Below are 24,991 nucleotides of genomic sequence, written 5' to 3' on the forward strand. Positions count from 1 at the left end.
TTTGGATCCCGAAGATATCTGGGGTCTTCAGAAAATTTATTTCAAAAACAGACAGACATGGCTTAATCGACTCCGCTATCTATAAGGATTCAGAATATATATACTTTAAGGGTCGGAAAATTATATTGTGGAAATTACAAACGGAATGACAAACTTATACATACCCTTCTCATGAAGGTGAAGGGTATAAATATTGTATTGTAATCAGAGCTTCGATTTAATTAGAGTAATTATGCTCTAATTAAATCTTAATTCGGAATTAAAAAATATCAGCAATTCATTCCATTCCCAGCATCTAATTCTGTAGCTTCAGCTAAAGGCTTTTATTTCAATATAATTCATTCATCGTTTAATTAATTCATAATGAAAATAATTCATTTTGTTTTGCTTTTAATCATTTACAATTTGTAATAGATTTGAATTGAAGAAAAATTTAATGTTTAAAGCTATTTTGTAAAGGATTTAATTTAATTATTTAATTATAGTTAATTCTATAAAGAATGAATTCTAAGAGGAATGAATACAATACATTTGAAGTACAAATGAACTAAGGCCTTTGAATTAATTCATAAGGAATTCATTAACGGAATGATTAAGAGATTTTATTTATTTGGGTTTCCAAAATGGAAATAAAAATTTATATTTTCTAACCTTTGATTGTAATACATTAATATATTATTTTTTCTTTTTCAGATAAAAAAAAGAAAAACAATCAAGATTGAAGTGAAATATTATGAGGTATGAGAACAAAGCTTTTAATTAATCAATTTGTTTTATTTTATTTAACTAATAAGCAGGGAAACTAAAAATAGAGTTTAAACTATGCTTTAAATAAAAAAATATGCTTTTAAATATAAAATTTTAAATTCAATTTCAGCGATTTCTTTTATACAAAATACATTTATCATTAAGTTAATTTTATATTTTCTATTATTCGTAAATATGAGTGATAAATTTAACCTTGCTAGATTCATGCATTTAAATGTTATCGGAAACAAAATTTTTCATACGTTTTGAACTACAACTTTTTACCGGCTTAACATATTTTTTTTTTTAATTTTTTAACACATTTCAAATTTCAGTTTTCTGAAAATAGGAAATTTGCCCCACCAAAACCTAAAAGTTTTAATATAAACAAGTAAGAGAGCTATATTCGGCTGTGCCGAAACTTGTATACCCTTCACCAAATTATAATTCAAAATAAAAATTTTAAATATTTTTAGGTAAAGAAAAAATGTTTTTTTTTCAGTTTTTAAATTTTTTGAAAAAAAAATTATCGAATTTTTTCTATTTTTTTTTGTAAATTTAAATTTTTTTTTTGTAAATTTAAATTTTTTTTATTATTTAGCGAAAAAAAGCTTTTGGTGAAAAAAAAAATCGGGTTAAAAAATATTTTTTCCGATTTTGACCCAACTTACTATGATTTTATATACGTCATTGCAAAGGTCTTTGAAATATCTATCATTAGATATCCATATTGTCTATATTGATGAATTAGTAATCCAGATATAGGTCAAAAATCGAGGTTGTTTGTTTTTTCCTAATATCTCAGCCATTTGTGGACCGAAAGCATGTCTGACAGAATTATTGAAGATTTGGATCCCGAAGATATCTGGGGTCTTCAGAAATTGATTTCAACAGACAGACGGACAGACAGACATATGGGTATGGCTTAATCGACTCCACTATCTATAAGGAGGGTCGGAAATGAAAAATGTAGAAATTACAAACGGAATGACAAACTTATATATCTCCTATAAAAAGGAAAAATGTAAAAGAAATTTTACTTTATTTTCCCCCCCAAATGGTTGCCTGCCTGTCTTAGTTCCTATTGTATTTTCATTGCTTTTAATTAAATTGTTCTCTTTCGAATTACGTATTTTTTCCACATTCAAATTTTTTGGACCTCCTAAACCTTTAAATTAAAGTACAGAAATTATTGAATATTGACCGATTAAAACTACAAGTGTGAAATATGAAATACCATTACCACCATTATAGAACCATAAAAACGTTGGAGCAACATTGGCCAACCAAAACTGTTGTATACTTTATGTAAAACGCAAGCAAAAGTCTATGAAAACATCTTAACAAAATTCCGGGAAATAAGGTACCCAGTTGTAGGGAGGTATTTTTGAGGAGAATAGTAAAATTTTAAAATTTTGTCCAGAAAATTGGCTTGTTTGGATTACGAATTTTTTGGGGGCTTCGGAAAGTTGATTCCAATAGACGGACATTGCTATATCGACTGTTCTATCTACATATAAGGAACCAGAATACATACATTTTGAAAACTTGAAGGTTTATCCTGATACTACATTCTCATCTCTTCCAAAGTGAAGCGTATCCCAGACAGAGCGTTCTGCATCGATTGAAACAAGTAGTAGTCAGACGGATTATGACCTGTATTATAAAGCGGGTGAGAGAAAACTTCCCAACCACATCATTCTAAATACTTTTTAACAGGTATTGTAACATGTGGTCGAGCTTTGTCGTGATGGAATATTACGGTTTCATGTCTGGACGTTTTTCGGTCAGTGATGGTCTGGTCAGATAGTACTATTTTGGTGGCACCAAATACAGAGCATAACCTTAGCACCAATGATATTTGGCTTTGGTGTCGATTCGGTTGGTTGCCCGGATTTCACATACGATCTCTTACGCTCTTACGGTACCAAAATGTTTTACTTTTATAGCGTTCAAACATCATTTCGGACATGCTAAATCGTTTTTCAAGGTCTCTCGTCTTCAATTCGTATGGTACCCAATTTTCCTGCTTTTGGAAGAATCCTGATGCTCGCAATCGTTTTAAAATTGCTGCTTGAGTAGCTCCCAATGATTTTGCAAGCTCTTGTTCAGTTTTATAACAATCTTTATGGAGTAATATCTCCAATTCTTGGTCTTCAAACTTTTTTGGCTGGCCCTCTTTGTCTTTCGTGTCAAAATCACCACTTCGGAACAGCACAAACTTTCTCTCGCATTTTGAAACCGATGGAACACATTCACCGGCCCTTTTTTATAGCAAAACTTCCCGTATATGACGCTATGTTGGTACAAAATTCGACAATTTTGAAGCCAAAAAAATATTGTTGTTAGTAAACCGCGTTCTAAAGACACGTCATCTATTGTAAATCCCTCATTTTTAAGTAATAGAATTGAGAAAAAGATTTATTGTTTTGAAATTTCGTCTAAAAAATCCGGAGGGTATTATGCGTTTGTGGCGTCGAAAAATATTAGTCTAACACCAATATTAAATTATACCAATCGATTCAGAATCATTTTCTGAGTCGATTCAACGATGGCCGTCCGTCCGTCTGGCTGGCTATTCATGTAAACTTCTGCGTAAAGTACTGGTCGCAATTTTGAAGATATTTCGATAAGATTTGGTACGTGAGTTTTTTTTCCATGCAAGGACGACGAAGCTTATTGAAACTGGTTGAAATCATATAAATGTCCTCCTGAATTAGGACTTTCTTCTCTTAAATATCTGATTTATATTCGTATCCACACAAATTTCTCCACAAATACGTTTTATATAAAAAGAAATCTTATTTTTTGCGGATCGATTCATAACTGGTGATAGCTCCCATATAAAGCCCGCTTCCGAAAATGACTTTCTTAAAAATGTTCGTACTCAAATAAAATTCAACGCAACGAAGTTTTTTTACATCATAAAAACCTTAAAAAGATACCTTATTATCTTTTGATCCAGTTCACCAAATACTGACTGACGTCAGGCCAAATAATTTGAGAAATATAATCTTCAAACAAACTAAACTTTCATATTAGTTGGGAACATCGTCACCTTATTTTACTTCCATACAAACGGGGCCAGCCTAATGTACATAAGAATATACAACATACAAACCATTTCAATATCGATAACTGGTAAAAAAGTTCTTCATTTATTGATAAAAAGATCAAGTTGCTGCGACACAGTTTAAAATGTTAAATAATTTATCAAAAACAATCAGGAACCTGAAACGGCTTCCGGCCCCTAAATACAATTCATGCATAAAAAACACACACACAAAATAAGTATTTTCTCCTTTTTAGCTTTATTCAAAAAGATTACAGATATGTAAATACATACAATTTTAAAAGTACATTTCCGACAACATTTATTTACCAAACAGTAAATGCAATAGTTTTAGGATTTTCCGCTTGACAAACATAATGACATTCCTTCTTACAATCCAAATCATTCATTGAATATTGTCCTTGATGGAACCAGGAGTGCACACAATTCTCATTACCAAAACTATTATCCGGATTACCTTGGGTGAAACGATCAAATGTCATGGGCAGGCCGGTGCCAATTGAAAAGAATTTACCCTCTGTGGCCAGATCATTCGAAGCCACCCAATAATAGTTACTGCCATCGAACTGCTGACGCCGTATGTAATCATGAACAGTATCAAATTCTGCACTATTCTCATAGGTGACCAAATTGGCATGCATGGTGCGACAAATGTGGGCGGCTTCATACCAATTGGACTTTTTGTGGGTCTCGAAATAATAGTATTTAGAACCCAGACGTACAAAAGGGGCAGCATCAACGTTGGCAAACCAATTGGGTGGTATGCCTGTAATAAAGAGGACATTAAATTTTTTTTTATTAATAAAAAATAGGATTTATTTATTCTTGACTTACCATCATAAGTAGTTGTTTGTAGTCCAGGCAATGCGGCTTCATGCAAATGTATTTGCACCAGCATTATGATGATGAAAATAGTTAGTTGTAGATCTTTTAGATTTAAAGATGCCATCGTTAGTTACTTTCCACCTGCAGTTTTGTACACCAAGTGATATTTGTTAGCCTTTGTTGAGCTTATTTATAGAAGAATTTTTTCTTCTTGTGAAGCTAGTTCTTGGCATCCTGTTTTTGTGTTTATTTTATTTTAGTTGAGTCTAGTTTGGTTTTCTTCTTTCAAAAAAAAAAACTGGATTATGTTAAATAGAACATCGCATTCTGTTGTTACACCTAAAGAAATTTATGGTAAAATATCGTTATTGAATTTGGGAGTTATGTGTGAAGGATGGGTTTTAATATCTTTTTTATATCCTTAACCATGAGTGGCAAGGGTATATGTAAGTTTGTCATTCCGTTTGTAATTTCTACACTTTTTATTTGCGTCCCCACAAAGTATATATATTCTGGATGGTTATAGATAGCAGAGTCGATATAGCAATGTCCGTTTGTATGTTGAAATCAACTTTCCGTAACCCCCAAATAACTTACATACATGATTCATACATTATTATATCAGCAATAGACCCGGTTCGGTTGATATTTAAAATCAAGAAAATCTGCCTAGATATAAGAAAAAAACCAGAACAACCTCGATTTTTTACCTATTTTCTATCTATATCTGGATTACTACGTCAGTAATATAGACAATATGGATATCTGATGATAAATATGTATTTAAGAACTACGTATATAACGCCATAGTAAGTCGGACCTACAATGGATCAAAATCGTGAAAAGTGTTTTATCTTTTTATTTAAAAAAAAAAAAAATATCATAAAACTTTTTCACTAATAAATTTAAAAAAAAAATGGTTAAAAATTAAAAAATAATTAAAATGATATTTTTTTTGTTCACTACAAAATAATTTTTTTTTTATTGAAATATTAAAATACAAAACGAAATAAAGCTGATCAAGATTAATATCTGGCTAACTCCAAAGATTTCATTCATCTTAAACATCTCCGACACTAAAATATTGTTGGCACATGAGATCAATGTGGATGTTACCATTTCCTTGTATTATTTCCAAGAGTCGCACTGTGGCTCCAAATCAAAATCTAGGTGGACAAAATTATTTAGCGCTTTTTTTATATAGAATTGGTGTCTCCGATTCCAAAAAAAATTTTGAAAAGATCAATAAAAATCTTTTTTCAAGTAACAGTAGGGTCAGATATAGGGATGCCAAACGGGACTGGGTTTTACAAATCCCGGGATTCGGGATTTTAGAAATGTAAATCCCGGGATCCCGTGATTTTTCTGGACTTCGGGATTTTAGTTAAACATCAAAAACATCAAATTCAACAATAAAAACTATTAATTTCATTAATATATTTAAGTAAAAATATAACAAATCAAAAACTAATGCATTAAATTAAAATAAATGGTCCATGATTTCCCCAAGCTCCATACAATTGTCCCCCGGAGTACTGTTTGAGCAGTCATAAATATCTTGATTATGCGGCAATCCTTATAAAATTTTGCACAAAATAAGTTGTAAGTACTCTGAAATTATACTGTAGAGTACTGCGGAAATCGGGCTACATTTGCCCCTAGTCCGCATTAGAAAATAAGTTGAACATAAATTTCGTAAAAGTGTAAATTGTGTAAAAGCCTGAGACGTGCTGCTCCCTGATTCAAATGAAACAAGTAAGAAAGTATGGTCGGTCAAGCCCGACCATATAATACCCTACACTAAGTAAAAGAACAAAGAAATTTTTTCTTTTAAAATTTCAATAATTTATATTTTTGAGTGATTTTCGGAAGTGGGGTTATATGGGGGCTATGACCAATTATGGACCGATCACCATGAAATTAGGTCGTGTGATTTATGTCTATATTAAAGTTAACTATGTTGAATTTTGTGTGTTTACCAACATTTTTAAGCGATTTATGCACGTTAAAGTGATTTCCGGAAGCGGGTCTATATGGGAGCTATGACTAATTATGGACCGATCGTAACAAAATTTGATGACAAAATTTGAATTTTGTGTATATAAAACTTATTTGGAGCGGAATTTGTGGAGATACATATATAAATTAAACATTTATGACCGATAAAGTCCAATTTCGGGAGGACATTTGTATGGGGGCTAGGTGAAATAGTGGACCGATTTCAGCCAGTTTCAATAGGCTTGGTCCTTGAGCCGAAAAAATAATATGTACCAAATTTGATCGAAATATCTTCAAAATTGCGACCTGTACTCTGCGCACAAGGTTTACATGGACAGCCAGCCAGCCGACCAGACGGACGGACGGTGGGTGTTAGACCAATATTTTTGGGCGTTACAAACATCTGCACAAACGCATAATACCCTCCCCACTATGGTGGTGTAGGGTATAAAAATCTGGCTGCGTTTGGATTTCAAGCGAGATTAGTATTATAAATATGCTGAAATTTAGCTTTCTAAGTATTTTGGGTGCTTCAAAAATCTTCCTAAAATATCAAAAATCTCATAATATTTCGGGTGTTAATCCCGAAAAATCCCGGGATTCTTTTTCAAATTCCGGGATCCTGAAAAATCCCGGGATCGGGATTTCGGGATTGCCATCCCTAGTCAGATATATAAAAATCATTAACAAAAAAAAAAATTTTAAAAATACAATTGCATGTGTTTTTGAAACTAAATTTTTAAAAGGATCTGTATTTACTATATTTCAAGTTGCAGTAGGATCTAAATATATAAAAATCAGTAATAAAAAAAAAATATTTCTAAAAATTCCATTCCGTAAAAATTAAAAGAAAAGTATTTCGGAGTGTGCTGGCGGCTACAATTTTTTTACAAAGACATTAACCAGAAGTTTCTTTAAATGATGTATATAGTCAAAGGACGGGCTTCGACGGTCTTTTTTTTTGGCAAGCTATATAATATTCTTAGAAAAAAAAAATATCAGTATATTTGAGAACCAAGTTTAAAGAACTATAACAGGAAAACGGAGAGGCCCATAAATATAAGCTATACACCTAATAAAAGCCTATATCAATGTTTATCTATGCTTCTACATGGTAAAACAATTGAGACAATTTAGTAAAGCAGCAAAATATTAAAAAAAAATAACGAAAAAATGATTCAAAATTTTTGAATTTCTGGCGCTTCTGTCTGGAAAACGAAATGTCCAATTAAAAAACCCATTTATCTTGGAGGAGAGCAGATTGTCAGCTTGCGAAAAACTTCGTTTTTCTAAATTCTGAATATACCGATTTTTTATAATTTTGTCCACCTAGATTTTGATTTGGAACCACAATGAGTCGTGATTGTTTTCTCTGCAGTTTTTCAATATTGTTAAATTAAAAAAATAGTCTAGTTTCCTGTCTATTAGGTCATTGTAATGTGGCTTCTTACTCATTCGAAACGCATCATTAGAATAAAGAAAAAGTATCACAAATAACCTCTCTCACTCAATATCATGTATGATTAGTTTCATATATCTAGGTCCATTATTATTGAACATACGAAAAGTACCATTAAGATGGTACATTCAAATTTTCATTATTTTAAAATATTCAAATTCTTTCCTTAATCATAAGCATATCAATCAATACATAAAAAAGTACCATTAGAAGAAAAAGTACCAATTTTCCCCCTCTAAACAACCGTCAAGATTGAAATTTAAAAGTACTCAATTTTGGAAAAACAGTTTGTGGCAGATGGGTCTTAAACTACTCAAATCTGTTTTCAGGTGTTTCAGGTATCAAAGTGTTTATCCAAATTAGGCCCAATCTATACCTTCGAAATAAAACCATGTTAGTTAACTTTCGTATGACTGGAGGAACCAATGTTTAAAATTTTATGAAAAAAGTATTTTCCCGTTTTTACCTCTAAAGGATGCGAATTTTCAAAAGGTACCAAATTTGTATTTAGTATTTTTAGATGAGTAAATAATACGATTTATATAGGTTGCCGAAAAGTATCAAAACTTAGGTTTTACCCGTTTTCTCCCCCAAAGGGTTCGAATTTCAAAGTACCAAACCTGTCTACTAATTTTTCAAGTATGGTAGATGCATTAATTAAAAAGGTTACCGAATTTAATCGTTTTTACCCCATAAACCTTCGAATTACCAAAAATCCCTTTTTAGTGTCTCTACCGTTTGGCGTTTGGGTAGTAACGGTATATTAGCGGTAACTGTAGTTGAGCTGAATAGGTATTTTAGGATTAACGGTAGCCAAACTTGCCTATTTTATAACTAATTTTCGGCAGATCTGTACTTCCAGAATTTAAAACCTTTAAGTTTGAAATTTTTCCTAACTCTCTTATTTATGAACAGATCTTCCCAAGTTTCAGTAGTAATACACTGGATTCATATTTATTTCAAATAAAAATACCCACAAAAATATTAGGCAGATTTCGCCCGAATGTTCGGTTTCGGATAAGGCTGACTACCAAAAGCCTCCATAAAAACTGTTGCTTTAAAATCATTTATCTGCTAAAGATGTGAATACAAGATGGAAATATAAACTCCGAGCCAAAAGAACTGCTCATCTTTTGAGGTCAACAACGAATCAAGACAATATGCGATACTCTGTTCCAAAGTGAAGCGTCACCCAGAGAGAGCGTTCTGTTTCGAACGAAACAAATAGTAGTCGGTCGGGGCAAGGTCTGGACTCGGGGCAAGGTCTGGTTAAAGCGGGTGAGGCAAAACTTCCCAACCACTTCATTAAAAAAATAGTTTTCAAAAGGTATTGCAACATGTGGCCGAGTGTTGTCATGATGGAATATTATAGTTTCATGTCTGGCTTTTTTCACTTCAAACGAATCAGTTTCAAACTTTTTTGGCTGGCCTGGACGATGTTTTTCTTCCGTATCAAAATCACCACTTCTGAACCGAACAAACCATCTCTCGCACCGATGGAACACATTCACCATATGCTTTGGTGAGCAATCGATGTGCTTCAGCGGTAACTTTTTTTAAATGAAAACATCCCCCATATGACGCTTTGTTGGCACAATATTCTAAATTTTCGAAGCAAAAAAAAACTTTGTTGTTTACACTATAATGTTCAATAACAGATATGTGCCCATTAAAGTGTTATTTAAAACAAAAAAGCTTTCAACAGATACAACATCTATTGTAAATCACGCATTTTTGAGTCATACACCCAATTTATGTACTTTGGTGAAAGATATATAAGATTCGGTACAGTCGAATATAGCATTTGTATACCCTTCACCTTCGTGAGAAGGGTATATATAAGTTTGTCATTCCGTTTGTAATTTCCTGAATCCTTATAATTTCCTTGTAATTTCTACATTTTTTATTTCCGACCCTATGAAGTATATATATTCTTGATCCTTATAGATAGCGGTGTCGATTAAGCCATGTCCGCGTGTCTGTCTGTTGAAATCAATTTTCTGAAGACCCCAGATATCTTTGGGATTCAAATCTTCAATAATTCTGTCAGACATGCTTTCGAGAAGTCTCTTATTTAAAATCGGCAAAATCGGTCCACAAATGGCTGAGATATGACGAAAAAGGACAAGGACAACCTCGATTTTTGAACAATTTTTGACCTATATCTGGATTATTAAGTCATTAATATAGACAATATGGATATATAATGATAGATATTTCCTCGACGTATATAAGACCATAGTAGGTTGGTCCTACAATGAGTCAAAATTGGAAAAAAAGGTTTAACCCAATTTTTTTTTTCACCAAAAAAATTTTTAAATTTAAAATATTTCGAAAAAAAATTTTTTCCAAAATATTAAAAAAAAACATTGAAAAAAATAAATAAATTTTGTTTACCTTAAAATATTTAAAATTTGTATGTTGAAGTATAATTTGGTGAAGGGTATATAAGATTCGGCACGAATATAACTCTCTTACTTGTTTTTACACCACCATAGTGGGGAGGGTATTATGCGTTTGTGCAGATGTGTGTAACGCCTAAAAATATTGGTCTAACCCACCTTAAAGTATACCGATCGACTTAGAATCACTTTCTGAGTCGATGAGAACGATGTCCGTCCGTCCGTCTGGCTGTCCATGTAAACCTTGTGCGCAGAGTACAGGTCGCAATTTTGAAGATATTTCGATAAAATTTGGTACATATAATTTTTTCGGCCCAAGGACGAAGCCTATTGAAACTGGCTGAAATCGGTCCATTATTTCACCTAGCCCCCATACAAATGTCCTCTCGAAATTGGACTTTATCGGTCATAAATGTTTAATTTATATATGTCTCTACACAAATTTCGCTCCAAATAAGTTTTATATATACAAAATTCATGTCACCAAATTTTGTTACGATCGGTCCATAATTAATCATAGCTCCCATATAGACCCGCTTCCGAAAATCACTTTAAAGTGCTTAAATCACTTAAAAATACAACATAAATAATTTTCATATAGACATAAATCACACGATCTAATTTTATGGTGATCGGTCCATAATTGGTCATAGCTCCCATATAAGGCCCACTTCCGAAAATCACTCACGAATATTAATTATTGATATTTTAAAAGAAAAATATTTTTACTCATTTACTTGGTGTAGGGTATTATATTTTCTTACTTGTTTTGTTTAAATTTTGTTAAAAATTTAAGCCAAACCGATATGACTGTTATCATTAAATCCCATTACCGAAATAATCTAAATACCGTTAACTTTTAAACGTCATTTAATGCCATTTAATTAGAAATGAAAAATTATTACGATCCATAGAAATGACACCATCCTAATATTAAAATTTCCAACTACATACGTTTTTTGTTTGTGTAGTCAGTCAGTTAATTGGCAATATTATTCACTAAACAATTCATTTTATGAACGATAATGATATCACATTAAAAAAAGGTTCTCATTCATATGTATTTCCTTTGTACAAACCTGTTAATCCGGTCAAATTTGTGTACTAAAATATGCCTACCGAAAACATCTTGCCCTACCTTAGTTTGGACACGAACCACAGCCATAATTAAATCAACCAATTTTAAGAGTAAATGAGAGAGAACAATTAACTAGTTGAGCTCTCAATAATTAAAATGCGTACAATAATAGGAGAACTAAATAAAAAATGCAATTTAAATGAAATTTTTAGTTAGAGGAATTCTTTTAAAAGCAGAGAAACAAACAAGTAAACAAGTTGAGGTATCTATCAATCTATCTAGGTATCTATCTATAAGTATAAACAAAAACATTTTAGTGGCAACAAACTGGCTGTAAAAGTGAGAGTGATGAGCATAGAGTACAAAATGCAGCAGTAATGTTGCGTTAAATGAGCATGAGCATGAATAATATTGAGATAATTTTTTAGTACGAGACTTACGTACATTTAAAACGGTACGTGTGTGTACGTAGTACGTACGAGTACTAACCAAAAAGAAGTGTATCTTATTAGACAAAAAGTTTTAAACACTTTTAATTCAGTCTACGAAGAGATTTCAAAGCGAACGGTTGGAATTGAAGAAGAACTAAAAGTATTTGAAATTAAACTAGCGGTTGTTCAATAATAATACAAAAATAATAAATATTTTAATGACAAAACAAAAAAAAAAAAGAAAGAATCTAGATAATTTTTTGTGTGTTTTGGTTTAATTATTTAATGGATAAAACAAAAATTTACGACATCTTTGATGAAAAATTAATTACAAAAAAGTGTATGTGAATAATTAACAAAGTATGTAATACCTTATACCAGTTTAAAGATAAAAATTCAATTTACTAAAAATACAAAATGTTAAGCTTTTTGTTTTTAAATTTTTAACGAATAAGAAAAAATATCTATGGAAAAATTTGTATTAACTAATGGCATTAAAAACAACAAAATAATTTAAATACTACTAAAAGAAAATCAATATTTGCGTAACAACAAAAAAGAATAACAAGCAACTAAAAAAGGAATATGAAAAAAAATGACCAACAATATTATTTTACTACTACTACATAGTACTTATTAAACAAAAAGCAACCAGCAATTTAAACAAATAGAAATTTTTTTTGTAATTTCAACTAATGACCAGGAAAAATATTTAAACACACAAATAAACATATTTATCTTGGTGTATCTATTAGATAATCAGTCAAAAGAAAAAAGTGATTTGAGTTGAGTTGACGGCTGGTGCCTCAACAGTGAGTGAGTGAGTGCTCAACAAAATTTCCATTTAATTTATTCATAGATTTTTGTTTTTGTTTAAAATCTAGATAAACGGTTTAAATATTTTACAAAAAATAATTCATTATTATGTAAATTGCAAAAATTGTATTTTAACAGCCAACTAAACCAAATTACTGGGGAAATTTTGTATGGGAACCAATAATTAAAAAAATGAATTGAAAACATGCTTTGCGTCAGCTTTTGTCTATTTAAGTTTTGCTCTTGTTATTTCTTTCATTCTTTACTTCCTTGTGTTTCCTTTTCTTGGTTCCTTTTTTTTTGTATTTTATTTTGCTTCTCCTCATTCTTCTTCATTTCTCCATTTTATCTGTATTTCCGCATGTCTCATATGTTTTTGGGTTCTTCTTGTTTTTTGCGTACTTTTTTTTACTTTAAATTTTTGGTAAATGACGGACGGTTCCTTTATGGATTTGTCTGTGGTTGTTTGTTTGTTTGCTCAAGATAATGTCAAGAATTTATTTGGATTTGTTATTGCTTATTTAAGCATGTTTGTTGTTAGTGTTGTTGCTGATTTGGTTTGGGGTCACCCTACTTTTGGAATTTATTACTTGAAAAGTTTGTCTAGTATGAATTTAGGGAGTTTTGTTGTGTCTAGCCTAAAAAATTTATCTAAAAGGGAGGTGATTTTTGCACAGTTTTTTTAATAGTGTGGAAAAAGTGTAATTGAATCATCAGACAATGATTTCATAGGACTGAATTATTATTTAAGGCGTATTAAATATATTTATAAAAAAAATAATATGTATTAATATCGAAAAACATCGAATGACCGCTTAGATATGAAGTGTGGTAGATTTGGATTATACATGAAAAAATGGCATATATCTAATATATTCTTATCAAATAACGAAAAAAGCTTTTTCATGGGTGGACTTTTTTACCTTATTAAATATGATTTACTACTTAATACTCTTAGTTTAAAATTTTTCCAATTCTAAATACAAGCTCTACGAAAATATCATCGTTTTGTAGTTCAAGATGTTGGTTCGCACAGCTTACAAATTATATTTTATGCTCTTTAGACTTACTGATGGAACCAATTCCCTGCTGATTCTATTCCTACAACTTTTTTAGAACTAACACGTAAATATTTGTCACAAATTCTTAAATTATTTTTCTAAAAATGTTTTACTCATATCATTTTTTGCTGGAATTCAAATTGAAAGCAAGTCTAATTCCAGCCTTGAGTCCAGTGTCAACCAATTGAATTATATTTATATAACACTTCATATCAATAGCATTCTCCATTAAAAATGAAATTTAAATTCAAGTCAAATATTTTTTGTTTGAAAAACATTTAAAATTTTCATACATTTTTCAAGTTTAAAATGTAATACTTATTTATTCAAATAAAATTCTAACAATATTTTTAAAGCCCCAAAAATTCAAGCACTTGAACATTTTGTTGGATTAGACTTGACTTGAATGCAATTATGTTTTAAACTTGAAAAATATTTGAAAAATTTAATATAAAGTTTTTGATCTCCTGAAATTATTCAATGTATTATATGACTTAAAAATGCGGCTATGACCTTTTCCCATCTTTCTGGCAACATATGGATTCCGAAGCAAAAGAACTGCTCAGCTTTTGAGGCCAAGAACGAATCAAGCCAATATCGGAACTCTGTTCTAAAGTGAAGAGTATCCGAGAGATAGCGTTCTGCATCGATTGAAATAAATAGTATTCTGGACTATATGGCGGGTGAGGAAAAACTTCCCAACAACTTCATTCTAAATAGTTTTTAACAGCGTTGTCATGATGGAATATTACGGTTTCGCCAATGAGTTGCATTCGGTACAGATTCCCTGTGGTGGTCTGGTTCACAGCATATAAAAGCATTACCATAGCGCAATGGATATTTGGCTTTGGTGTCGATTCGGCTAGTTGGCCGGCCTTCACATACAATCTCTTACGCTTCAGCTTATCGTAATGGATACATTTTTGATCGCTAGTAAAGATTCGGTGAAAAAATGTTTTTATTTTATAGCGTTCAAGCATCTTTTCGGACAAGCAAAATCATCTTTCAAGGTCTATCAGGTTAAATTCGTATGGTATCCAATTTCCCTGCTTTGCTGCTTGTTTAGCTCCCAATGATTTTGCAAGCTCTTGTTTAGTTTGACAACAATCTTCATGGAGTAATGCCACCAATTCTTGGTCTTCCAGCTTTTTGGCTGGCCTGGGCGATCTTTGTCTTTCCTGTCAAAATCACCACTTCTGAACCGAAAAAACCATCTCTCGCACGTTGAAACTGATGGAACACATTCACCATAAGCTTTGGTGAGCAATAGTTGTGCTTCAGCGGCACTATTTTTCAAATTGAAGAAGTAAAGCAAAATTTCCCGCATATGACGCTTTGTTGGCGAAGCAAAAAAACTCTGTTGTTTACACTATAATGCTCAATAACTAAATGAGAATAAATGGCAGATATGTACCCTTCAAAAAGACATGTGTAAACGTGTTAGTTAACTGAATGCTAGAGGTTGGATCTGGAAATCATCTCACTAACATTTAGTCTTAATCAAGTTTCTCATGCATGCAGCTAGTTATCATGCAGACCAACCCTGAGAAAGCAGTATGATCGAAATTAATGGCAAGTGATTAAAACTTATAACATAGGACTACATCATAGACTATCACAGAATTCCATTCCGATCGAAAGTTCTTTCGGAATGAAACCACTTTCAGTTTTCAACGTGGAATTGATATTTGTTTTTCTTAAAATTTTAATCAATTTCTGTGCCAAATACCTCACTTTTTTTAACAGAATTATTAAATACTAGTTGACCGCCCGGTAGCTATTTACTAATGTCAGTTCCTCAAGTTTCTCCAACCCACATACACCTGCCTGTTCTTATTTATTTGCAAATAAAATATCTAAATTTGTACTGCATACTTTAGGGGGCTTTTTTTATTACAGTTGACTGGACTCAAAAAAAAAAAAATTCCCGAATTTTACCCGGAATTTTTGATTTTTTTTCTTTACAAACCATCTCCTGAATCGAATAAAAAAAAATCAGCCAAATCGCTGAAGCCGTTCTCACGTGATGCCATTACATACATGGACCATTTCATTTGTATATATATAGATGTACATTAGAGTGCTCCAAAAAAATAAAATTGCGAATTTCGACCGTCCCCCCCACTAGAATTGTTCTATGTATTGTAGAAACACATTATGTAAAATATTAGGATGATAGGATAACGCTAACTGGTGGCGCAACGACGCTGAAGTTTTGTGGTGCATTTACAAGGGGAAAATATGCAATTTTTTCAGTTTTTGTAAAAATTTTGCCATTAAATAATGACTTTTACAATTTAATTTAAAAGAATCGAAATGTGTACGTAATTGTCGTTATAATAAGATATAAAAGACAAAAATTGGTGAAAAAATGTTAAAGTTATTAAAAAATCGCCAGGCCATTAACGTGTCTCAGGCCACTAGAACAAGAAATTTATGAACAAAATTAACATATTTTGAGAAATATTAAAATAAAAGCTTATTTTTACTTAAAATATATCCATATTTACTTGTATATGAGTTTTTGTCCTCGTAGGATACCGTTAACCTATTCGCAGTATTGACCAAAAAAATTAAATTTTTTAACGGCAGTTTCAAAACTCAATTTTAAAATTTTTAAAAATTTTGTTAAACAAATTTCAGAATTTTTTGATCATCACATGGGGATTTATTGACAACATAATAGGGAATAATAATGTGAAAAAAGTATGTCAATACCTCCTATAGTTTTTCCGTACCTGCGATATAAATTTTGCGATTTTCGAGAAAAACTAATTTTTTGGCCATATTTTGGGGAATGACAAGAATTTCCTTACTGTAATGATTTTTTAGTAAAAGCTATTCAGAATAATATAGTCCAAGTAATTTTAAATATAGTCTGAAAGTTTTACTAAAATCGGAAAACTTTAACCCTTAAATCGTGAAGGTCAAAGGTAATTTTTTTCAATATTTGGAATTTCTCATGGAAAGATAGCGAAATATTATATATTTTTGGGCCGATTTTGATGAAACTTAAGAAAAATATAAAATGAAGTCTAGTATTCACAATAACAGTACAAAAATGGAAATTAACCCTTAATAGCACTTACAAGTAAATATGGATATATTTTAAGTAAAAATAAGCTTTTATTTTAATATTTCTCAAAATATGTTAATTTTGTTCATAAATTTCTTGTACTAGTGGCACGTTAATGGCCTGGCGATTTTTTAATAACTTTAACATTTTTTCACCAATTTTTGTCTTTTATATCTTATTATAACGACAATTACGTACACATTTCGATTCTTTTAAATTAAATTGTAAAAGTCATTATTTAATGGCAAAATTTTTACAAAAACTGAAAAAATTGCATATTTTCCCCTTGTAAATGCACCTCAAAACTTCAGCGTCGTTGCGCCACCAGTTAGCGTTATCCTATCATCCTAATATCTTACACAACGTGTTTCTACAATACATAGAACAATTCTAGAGGGGGGGACGGCCTGTACCTAGAAAGTTTTTTTCGTCCATACAATCTTGGAGCACTCTAATGTACATATATTTTGAATTAACAAATTACACGGAATCTGAAGAACCTAAACGAAATCGATCGGAATAAAAACTACGGAACTGAAACCATTCCGAACGAAATGAGTGACATGCCTGTATGACTCATAGTGTAATCTTTACTAGTAGTTTATATGAGGAGCCGCAGAAAAAAAGGTACTTTTTTGCATTTTTTAAAAAATTGGTTTTTTTGATAATTTTATAATATTTGGGTTGAAATCTTCTAGAAAGTCAGCAATTTTTTTTTAAAATTTTTTTACTTAGTAAATGGGTTCTAAAAAATTTGTGCTTAACAAAACGAAAAAAATAAAAATTATTTAATGTATTTTGTTTATATATTAAAGCATTCATTTAAAATATTATCGTTAAAAAAACGCATAAAAAACATACATTTTAATTTTGTTTTTAACAAAACGTACTTTTTTTTTCTTTATTTTTTAACAAAAGGTTCTTTTTCCGATATTAAAATGGTTTTATATCAAACATCCTTAACATTTAATGTGGTGACTTATGGCAGTTTCCAGGTTAATGCAGTTTTTTAAGGAGGCGAAATAAATAAAACTCATTTTCCCAAAAATTTTAAATGTGCGAAAAAGTACCTTTTGTTCTGCGGCTCTCTTATATTGTATTGAAAACATACATTTTCCTAAAATTGTCTATAACTGTTTTTAATGAAAACCTTTTTAATTTGCAATAAAAGCATGGCTCATGAATTAAATATGCAAAAATACTAAAAAATTCTATGATTTTTGTCTCTGATTTTATTTTCTATTAAAAATGAGTAAAATGTGACAAAAAAGTTGACTAAATTCTTTCGAAACTACTCAGAATTTCAAGTGAAACATTCCGGTTTGAAATAAAATCTTCTAAACCCCAGTATCACGAAGTCTGGTTATGTTTTAACTAATAGTTATACTGACAGTTTTCATACAAAAATAATTTTAACCGACAGCATAACCAGACTTCGTGTTAATGGGGGTAAGTATTTAAATATAGAATTTGAAATAAAAAATCTTTGTATATTTATTTATAGGGTATTTTGACCATGATCAAAATAGCTATTATTAATCAAATTTATTAATTTCTTTAAACAACAATTTTACATATTATTACAACAATTTTCATAAATACTTATTGAGACGTTTCTTTAAAATCACAAGATTTTTTTTTTAAAATCTTAGACTTCATAAAAAAACTCTTTTTTTTATTGAAAAAAAAAATCATCAAATACAATTTCTCAAATCCTTTACAATAGCAACCAAACCTCTATAACAAAAGCTTTTAGACCATTTACGGATGTTTCTTCAAAAACAAAAAAATCGACCTACATAACTATGATTTCTATGATTTTTCCCCTGCTTTATATTTAAACAAATAATGTAGGGTAATGTAGTTTCGTACTTGACCGTGAATAATTTCCTTTTTTGACTTTCTTACTTTTTGTTTTGTTTTTTCTTTCTTTCCTTTTTCTACTTGTATTTTTTTAACGATTTTTTTTTGCCCTTTTTTGTGCTACACTGGTTTCTCTGCAAGAGCTTCCTGCACTTGTATCTTTTGTCGCGCCCTTTTTGTTTATTTTTGTTGTTGCTTGGGCCTATTGCTCCTCATGCACTGACTGACTGACTGGCTCTTTGTGTACTTGTGTGAGTAAAAGTACTTTTTGTGTATGTAAGTGTTTGGTATACAGTTGTTTTTCTTTCTAAATTTCATGTGCTTTTTGTTTTGTTTTTCCAACAGAACAATGAAAACAAGCAGAAAAGTATCCAACAAAACTGTTTGTTTGACTGTTTGTTGTATCTGGTTTTTTTTACATATTACAACAATTAGTACAAGGTACAATTTCATTTACTACGTTTTGTGGAGACCCCGTACCGCTCTCTGACTTACGTTATTAAAAGTACGCGTAGAACCAGTATTTAAAAGGTTTTTGTTTGGCTGGTTGACTGATTTGCTGATGATGATGGTTCTTTTTATAATTTTGTTTCTGGTTTTTTTATTTATACTTTTTTGTTGCTGTTGTTTACATTAAATATTATTTATATTTTTGTGTTGTGTTGTTGTTGTTGTTACTTAAATATAATTTGTACTCATTCATGGTTATGGTTTGTTGTGTATATTTTTGTATTTTTTTTATAGAATTGTTGTCGTCTTCATCGTTGTCATAATCATTTGTTATCGTCGTTCAATGTTGTTTTACACTCTTCTTCCGTTTCTTGTTTTACAACGAACAAGGTTTTGTTCTGTTCTGTTTTGTTTTTGTTCTGGAGTATGAAACACTTAATTAAAATTGTACCTGTTACTCGGTAATGAATGAGTAGGTACTTTTCTTTTGGGTTGTGCGTAAAAGGGATTTTTAAAGGAAACATTAAATAAAATCAAGTTTCTTATTAGGAAATTAAATATGCATAAATTTTAAGTTAAGAAATATAATGCTAATGATGCAAAACACAATTGAACTCTATTTTACAATCACGAACTTAACTAATAAATTTTGTGAAATTCAAACTTTTGTTTAGATTTGAGAAATTTAATTGTTTTGGATATTTAATTGTTTTGTCAAAGGAAAAATAATATAATTTCCAAGCATTTATTTAATGCCAGGCTCTAAAAAGCAATTCTGTAATGTTAAGTCTGGGATAAATGATAAGGTTTCTCAAACCTAAACAAAAGTTTAAATTTCACAAAATTCATTAGTTATTCTCAAATCATTCTCTTTCATGTTGCTTTAATATAAAACAAGTAAGAGAGCGATATTCCACTGTGCCGAATCTTATATACCCTTCACCAAATTATACTTAGAAATATTTTTATTTAAACAAAATTAAAATATTTTTTTTTAAACCGTTTTTAAAATTTTTTTTAAAAAAGTTTTTTCCAATTTTTTTTAAAAAAGTTTTTTCCAATTTTTTTTTTATTTTTAAAAAATGTTTTTGGGAACAAGATATTAAGAAAAAAAAAATTTTTTGATGAAAAAAAAATGGGGTTAAAAAATATTTTTCAAGATTTTGACACATTGTAGGTCCAACTTACTATAGCCTTATATTTATCGTTGCAATGGACTATCTATCATTAGATATCCATATTGTCTATATTAATGACTTAGTAATCCAGATATAGATCAAAAATAGGGCAAAAATCGAGGTTGTCCCGGTTTTTTTTTTTATATATATCAGCCATTTGTGGACCGATTTTGTCGATTTTAAATAGCAACCGAACCGGAGGAATTCCCGATATATTGATGTATGAATCATGTATGTAAGTTATTTGAGGGCTAGGGAAAGTTGATTTCAACATACAGACGAACAGATGGACATGGCTATATCAACTTCGCTATAAATTGCCAATCATGGCGAAGGGTATAAAAACAGCGTTAAAGTTATGTTGGTTTTGTAATTTGATATCAAATTTAATTCTCAAAGATATATCTGAATTATTATTTTTTTGATAATTAAAATTTTTTCAAAGAAAAAAATTGGAAACTGACGAACTCACGAGTTTATCTGATTGATATCAAGTTAGACCATCAATGCTCTGATATAAAAGCAATAATATCTCGTTTGGTACTCGATCGATATATGATTTATGTATATCGTTTTAAGATGCTTTGATATTTGACTAGCACTTGCACCCGAGCCTTGCACTTACACCCGCGCAACTTCATATAAATTCCACTGCATCACCAGTGGAATAACAGAAAAATGGTTCAATTGAAATTGTCTGACAATCCCATACCCCTCAACCTTACTGAAGAGTGGGATCGGTACGTAATAATCGACTACACCATGAATCCCCATATAATATTCCAAAATTGTAGAATGTTCTTAGTCTCACCTTAACAGCGGACATCTAGAGTTAAGCCTTAAATCTGACTTGAAAGCTCATTGTTTCGCCACGCACAGCCAGTTCATCAGCATGAAAGAGCAACATACCTGAGTACTTATCGTTGTACTTCCCTTTCCATTGTTTGCAACCATACTATAACAGCATAGAATAGTATGTGTTTAACTACATTGTTACCCCTGGGATTTAAGACCCTGTTGAGATCAATATCCTAACATTTAAGCTATGAACTTTACCCAGATATTTAGCACTAAACTGCATAAATTTCTCCACTTTGAACTTCACAGTGAAAAACTCCAGCTCTGTTTACGATGGATTCACACTGAATACACAAGAGACACTTTAGATGCTCAGTAGCCTGACAGTCTTTATACTTATATTGGCCAATTTAGACAAGGGAGTATTAAATTCATGTTTTTATAACAATCCTTAATGTCTTTATATCAAATCTTAATGGACCTTGAAAAATTTGCTTAAAGATTAATTTCGAAAAACCAAAACCCTTTAAATTTCATAGATCTTAATGCTATGGATTTCTCTCTCTAACGTATTTTAAACTTCAAAGTCTGACAACATATAAATTCCGAGCCAAAAAACTGTTCATCTTTTGAGGCCAAGAACAAATCACGCCATCGCATACCGGATATTCTTTTCCAAAGTGAAGCGTATCCCAGAAAGAGCGTTCTGCATCTATCGAAATATATAGAAGTCGGACGGGCACGGCCTGGACTATAAAGCGGATGAGGTAAAACTTCCCCTAAAGAGTTTTTAACAGGTATTGCAACTTGTGGCCTAGCGTTGTCATGATGAAATATTACGGTTTCATATCTGACCGCATATTCTGGTCGTTTTTTGCCCAATTCTCTCTTCAAACGAATCAGTTGCATTCGATATAGGTTCACTGTGATGGTCTGGTCAGATTTCAGCAGCTCATAATAGATACGACCCTCTTGCTACCACCAAATACAGAGTATTACCTTATCGCCATGGATATTTGGCTTTGGTGTGGAATCGGCTGGTTGGTCGGGCTTCACATACGATCTCTTACGCTACGGGTTATCGTAAATTATCCATTTTTCATCGCAATTAATGATTCGGTGCAGATTTTCTTTAATAGCTTTCAAGCATCATTTCGGACTTGCAAAATCGTATATCAAGGTTTGTCGGCTTCAATTCGAATGGTAAACAATTTCCCTGCTTTTGGATGAATCTTGCTGCTCGCAATCGTTTTGATATTGCTGCTCTCTCGCACGTTGAAAACGATGGAACACATTCACCATAAGTTTTGGTGAGCAATCGGTGTGCTTCAGCGGCACTTCTTTTCAAATTAAAGAAGTAAAGCAAAACTTCCCGCATATGACGCTTTGTTGGCACAAGATTCGACATTTTCGAAGCAAAAATAAACTTTGTTGTTTTCACTATAATGTTCAATAACTACAATAAGGGAGAGAATAAATGACAATGCAAAACCGCAATAACCGGTACGTCATCTATTATAAATCCCGCATTTTTAAGTAATACATCCAATAATTCTAGACGACTGTGGAGCAGGCTCGACATGTTCGAATGCGTAAACAAAATAGAAGGAGACACACAACTCTTATGAATTATTAAAATGTGAAATGTTAATGAAATTATACAAGAATTAAACGAACAGTGTCATTATATTATAAATTCAAAGAAACTGATTTAATTTAGAATTTGTTAAGGCATTTTAATTTATTCATAATTTCCTAAGCAAGCAACAATTTTTTCCTGGTACTTAATCATACAATACTCAATAAGAACTATTAATTTTTATTTTCAAAAAAGTACCAAATTATGTTCATACATATTCGTATTACGTCTGCTTGTGTACGTAATAGTGGCATGTTCGTTCTAAAAACAATAAATTTTCTCTCCTTCTATGTTTTGTTGAAAACAACAAACACGTTTTTATGTCGCGTGCGTGTTTAAAAATATAACTACAATGTAAACAATAAATAAAATAAAGAAACCATAAAAGAAACAATTATCTACAAAAAAGATACAAAATAATCTAACCCTTCTTTTTTTCTTTTTTTATCTTGCAGATAAATTTAAATAAAAAACAAAAAAATTGAAAAAATCAAAAAAAAAAAAAAAAAAAAATTAAACCGAAGAAATTGTGCAAAATATAATAAAATATTAAGAGAACAAGAAAAGAATAAATAACTCACCTCAACAGCATTTGGATTAAGCTCTATTGTTTCCTTTGGGTCGATGCCAACAAACAAAAACTCAATAAACAGAAACAACAAAATCCAAAGTAACTCTGCTGCTCATTGTGTCTGGGTTGGTTGTTCCAAAAAAACAAAAGCTGAACAGAAAAACAACCACCTTTTTTTTAAACAAAAGCAACAATAACAAAAAATACTGTCATCACTTGAAAAGTTTAAATCGCAGTTTAATTTGAAACATACATAAATTTCTTGCAATTTTTTTTTTCAAAAAAAAAAAAAATATTCTCCTTAAATTTATTGCTAAGAAAAACAAAGAAACCAGCAGACAGTCAGACAGACAACTTGAACAACATCTTCAGTTAAATATATAAAAAAACAAATTTTAAAGTCTGTCAATATTTCGCTTGTTATTATCAAACAAAATTGTAGCTACTTAATTGGATTTTGTTTGTTTTCATTTGCATTTACACATGAAATGTGCTCCATGATTAAATCATCTTGTTCCTCAGCGTCATCTTTATTGATTGTATGAATCCCAGTTATTATAAGGTAAGTGACTTTTTTCTTTAAATTTAATTAGATTTTTTACTTGTTATTTAGTTGTATTTGTTTTATTTATTGTTTTTGTTTGTTGAACAAGCCAAAATGTATTTAGAATAAAAATTAAATGAAAAGTATTGTGTCGTCACAGTTTTTAACGAAAAATCAATCAATGTCCCAGTGAAATATTTGTTTCCATAACTAGCGGGTATATACAAAAATTGTTATTAAAACTTCAAAGCGTTTTAATCCCAAAATATCATTACCAATATAATTTCCACTAACGAATACATAATTGAAAACAAGTAAGAAGCTATATTCGATTATAATTAAAAACTTTTTTTTTAAATATTTTTATTTAAACAAAATTAAAATTTTTTTTCCAAATTGTTTTTTTCATTTTTTTTAATAAAGTTTTTTCCAATTTTTTTTTTTTTAATTTTTAAAATTTTTATTTTTTAGAAAAAGAATTTAAGAAAAAAAATTTTTTTTTGATGAAAAAAAAAATCGGGTTAAAAAATATTTTCCCGATTTTGACCCATGTAGGTCCAACTTTTTATAGCCTTATATACATCGTTGCAATGGACTTTGAAATATCTATCATTAGATATCCATATTGCCTATATTAATGTCTATAATATGATCGGAAATTCTTCCGGCTCGGTTGCTATTTGAAATCGCTAGACAATCGGCCCACAAATTGCTGAGATATAAATATAAGGACAACTAGGACAACCTCGATTTTTTTACCTATTTTTGATCTATATCTGTATTACTAAGTCATTAATATAGACATCCAATAATAAATATTTCAAAGACCTTTGCAACGGCTTATATAAAGACAAAGTAAGTCGGACCTACAATTGGTCAAAATCGGGAAAAATATTTTTTACACCGAATTTTTTTTTCACCAAAAAAACTTTATTCACAAATAAATTAAAAGAATTTTTTTTTTTTTAAATTAAAAAAAAAA

The 24,991-nt window shown here is 30.6% G+C and overlaps 2 protein-coding genes across 3 annotated transcripts in view; one reads left to right on the forward strand and one right to left on the reverse strand.

Moving 5' to 3' along the window:
* Window positions 1-4,039: 4,039 nt before the first annotated feature.
* Window positions 4,040-4,874, reverse strand: LOC135958230 (C-type lectin 37Db-like). The gene is made up of 2 exons (XM_065509118.1): window positions 4,655-4,874; window positions 4,040-4,586 (listed from the first exon to the last, which is right to left on the reverse strand). Exons 1-2 carry the CDS (start codon window positions 4,767-4,769, stop codon window positions 4,126-4,128), a joined length of 576 nt encoding a protein of 191 aa, XP_065365190.1. The 5' UTR covers window positions 4,770-4,874; the 3' UTR covers window positions 4,040-4,125.
* Window positions 4,875-12,112: 7,238 nt separating this feature from the next.
* rut (rutabaga) overlaps window positions 12,113-24,991 on the forward strand; it is a 190,123-nt gene continuing 177,244 nt past the window's right edge. The window contains exons 1-2 of one of the 2 annotated variants that reach the window (XM_065509887.1): window positions 12,113-12,373; window positions 23,350-24,027. The gene's annotated coding sequence lies outside the window, so the exon portion shown is untranslated. The remainder of the gene's footprint in view (window positions 12,374-23,349; window positions 24,028-24,991) is intronic. The other variant, XM_065509888.1, reaches the window with a different exon arrangement.

This window comes from Calliphora vicina, chromosome 4, assembly GCF_958450345.1.
Source record: "Calliphora vicina chromosome 4, idCalVici1.1, whole genome shotgun sequence".
NCBI lineage: Eukaryota > Metazoa > Arthropoda > Insecta > Diptera > Calliphoridae > Calliphora > Calliphora vicina.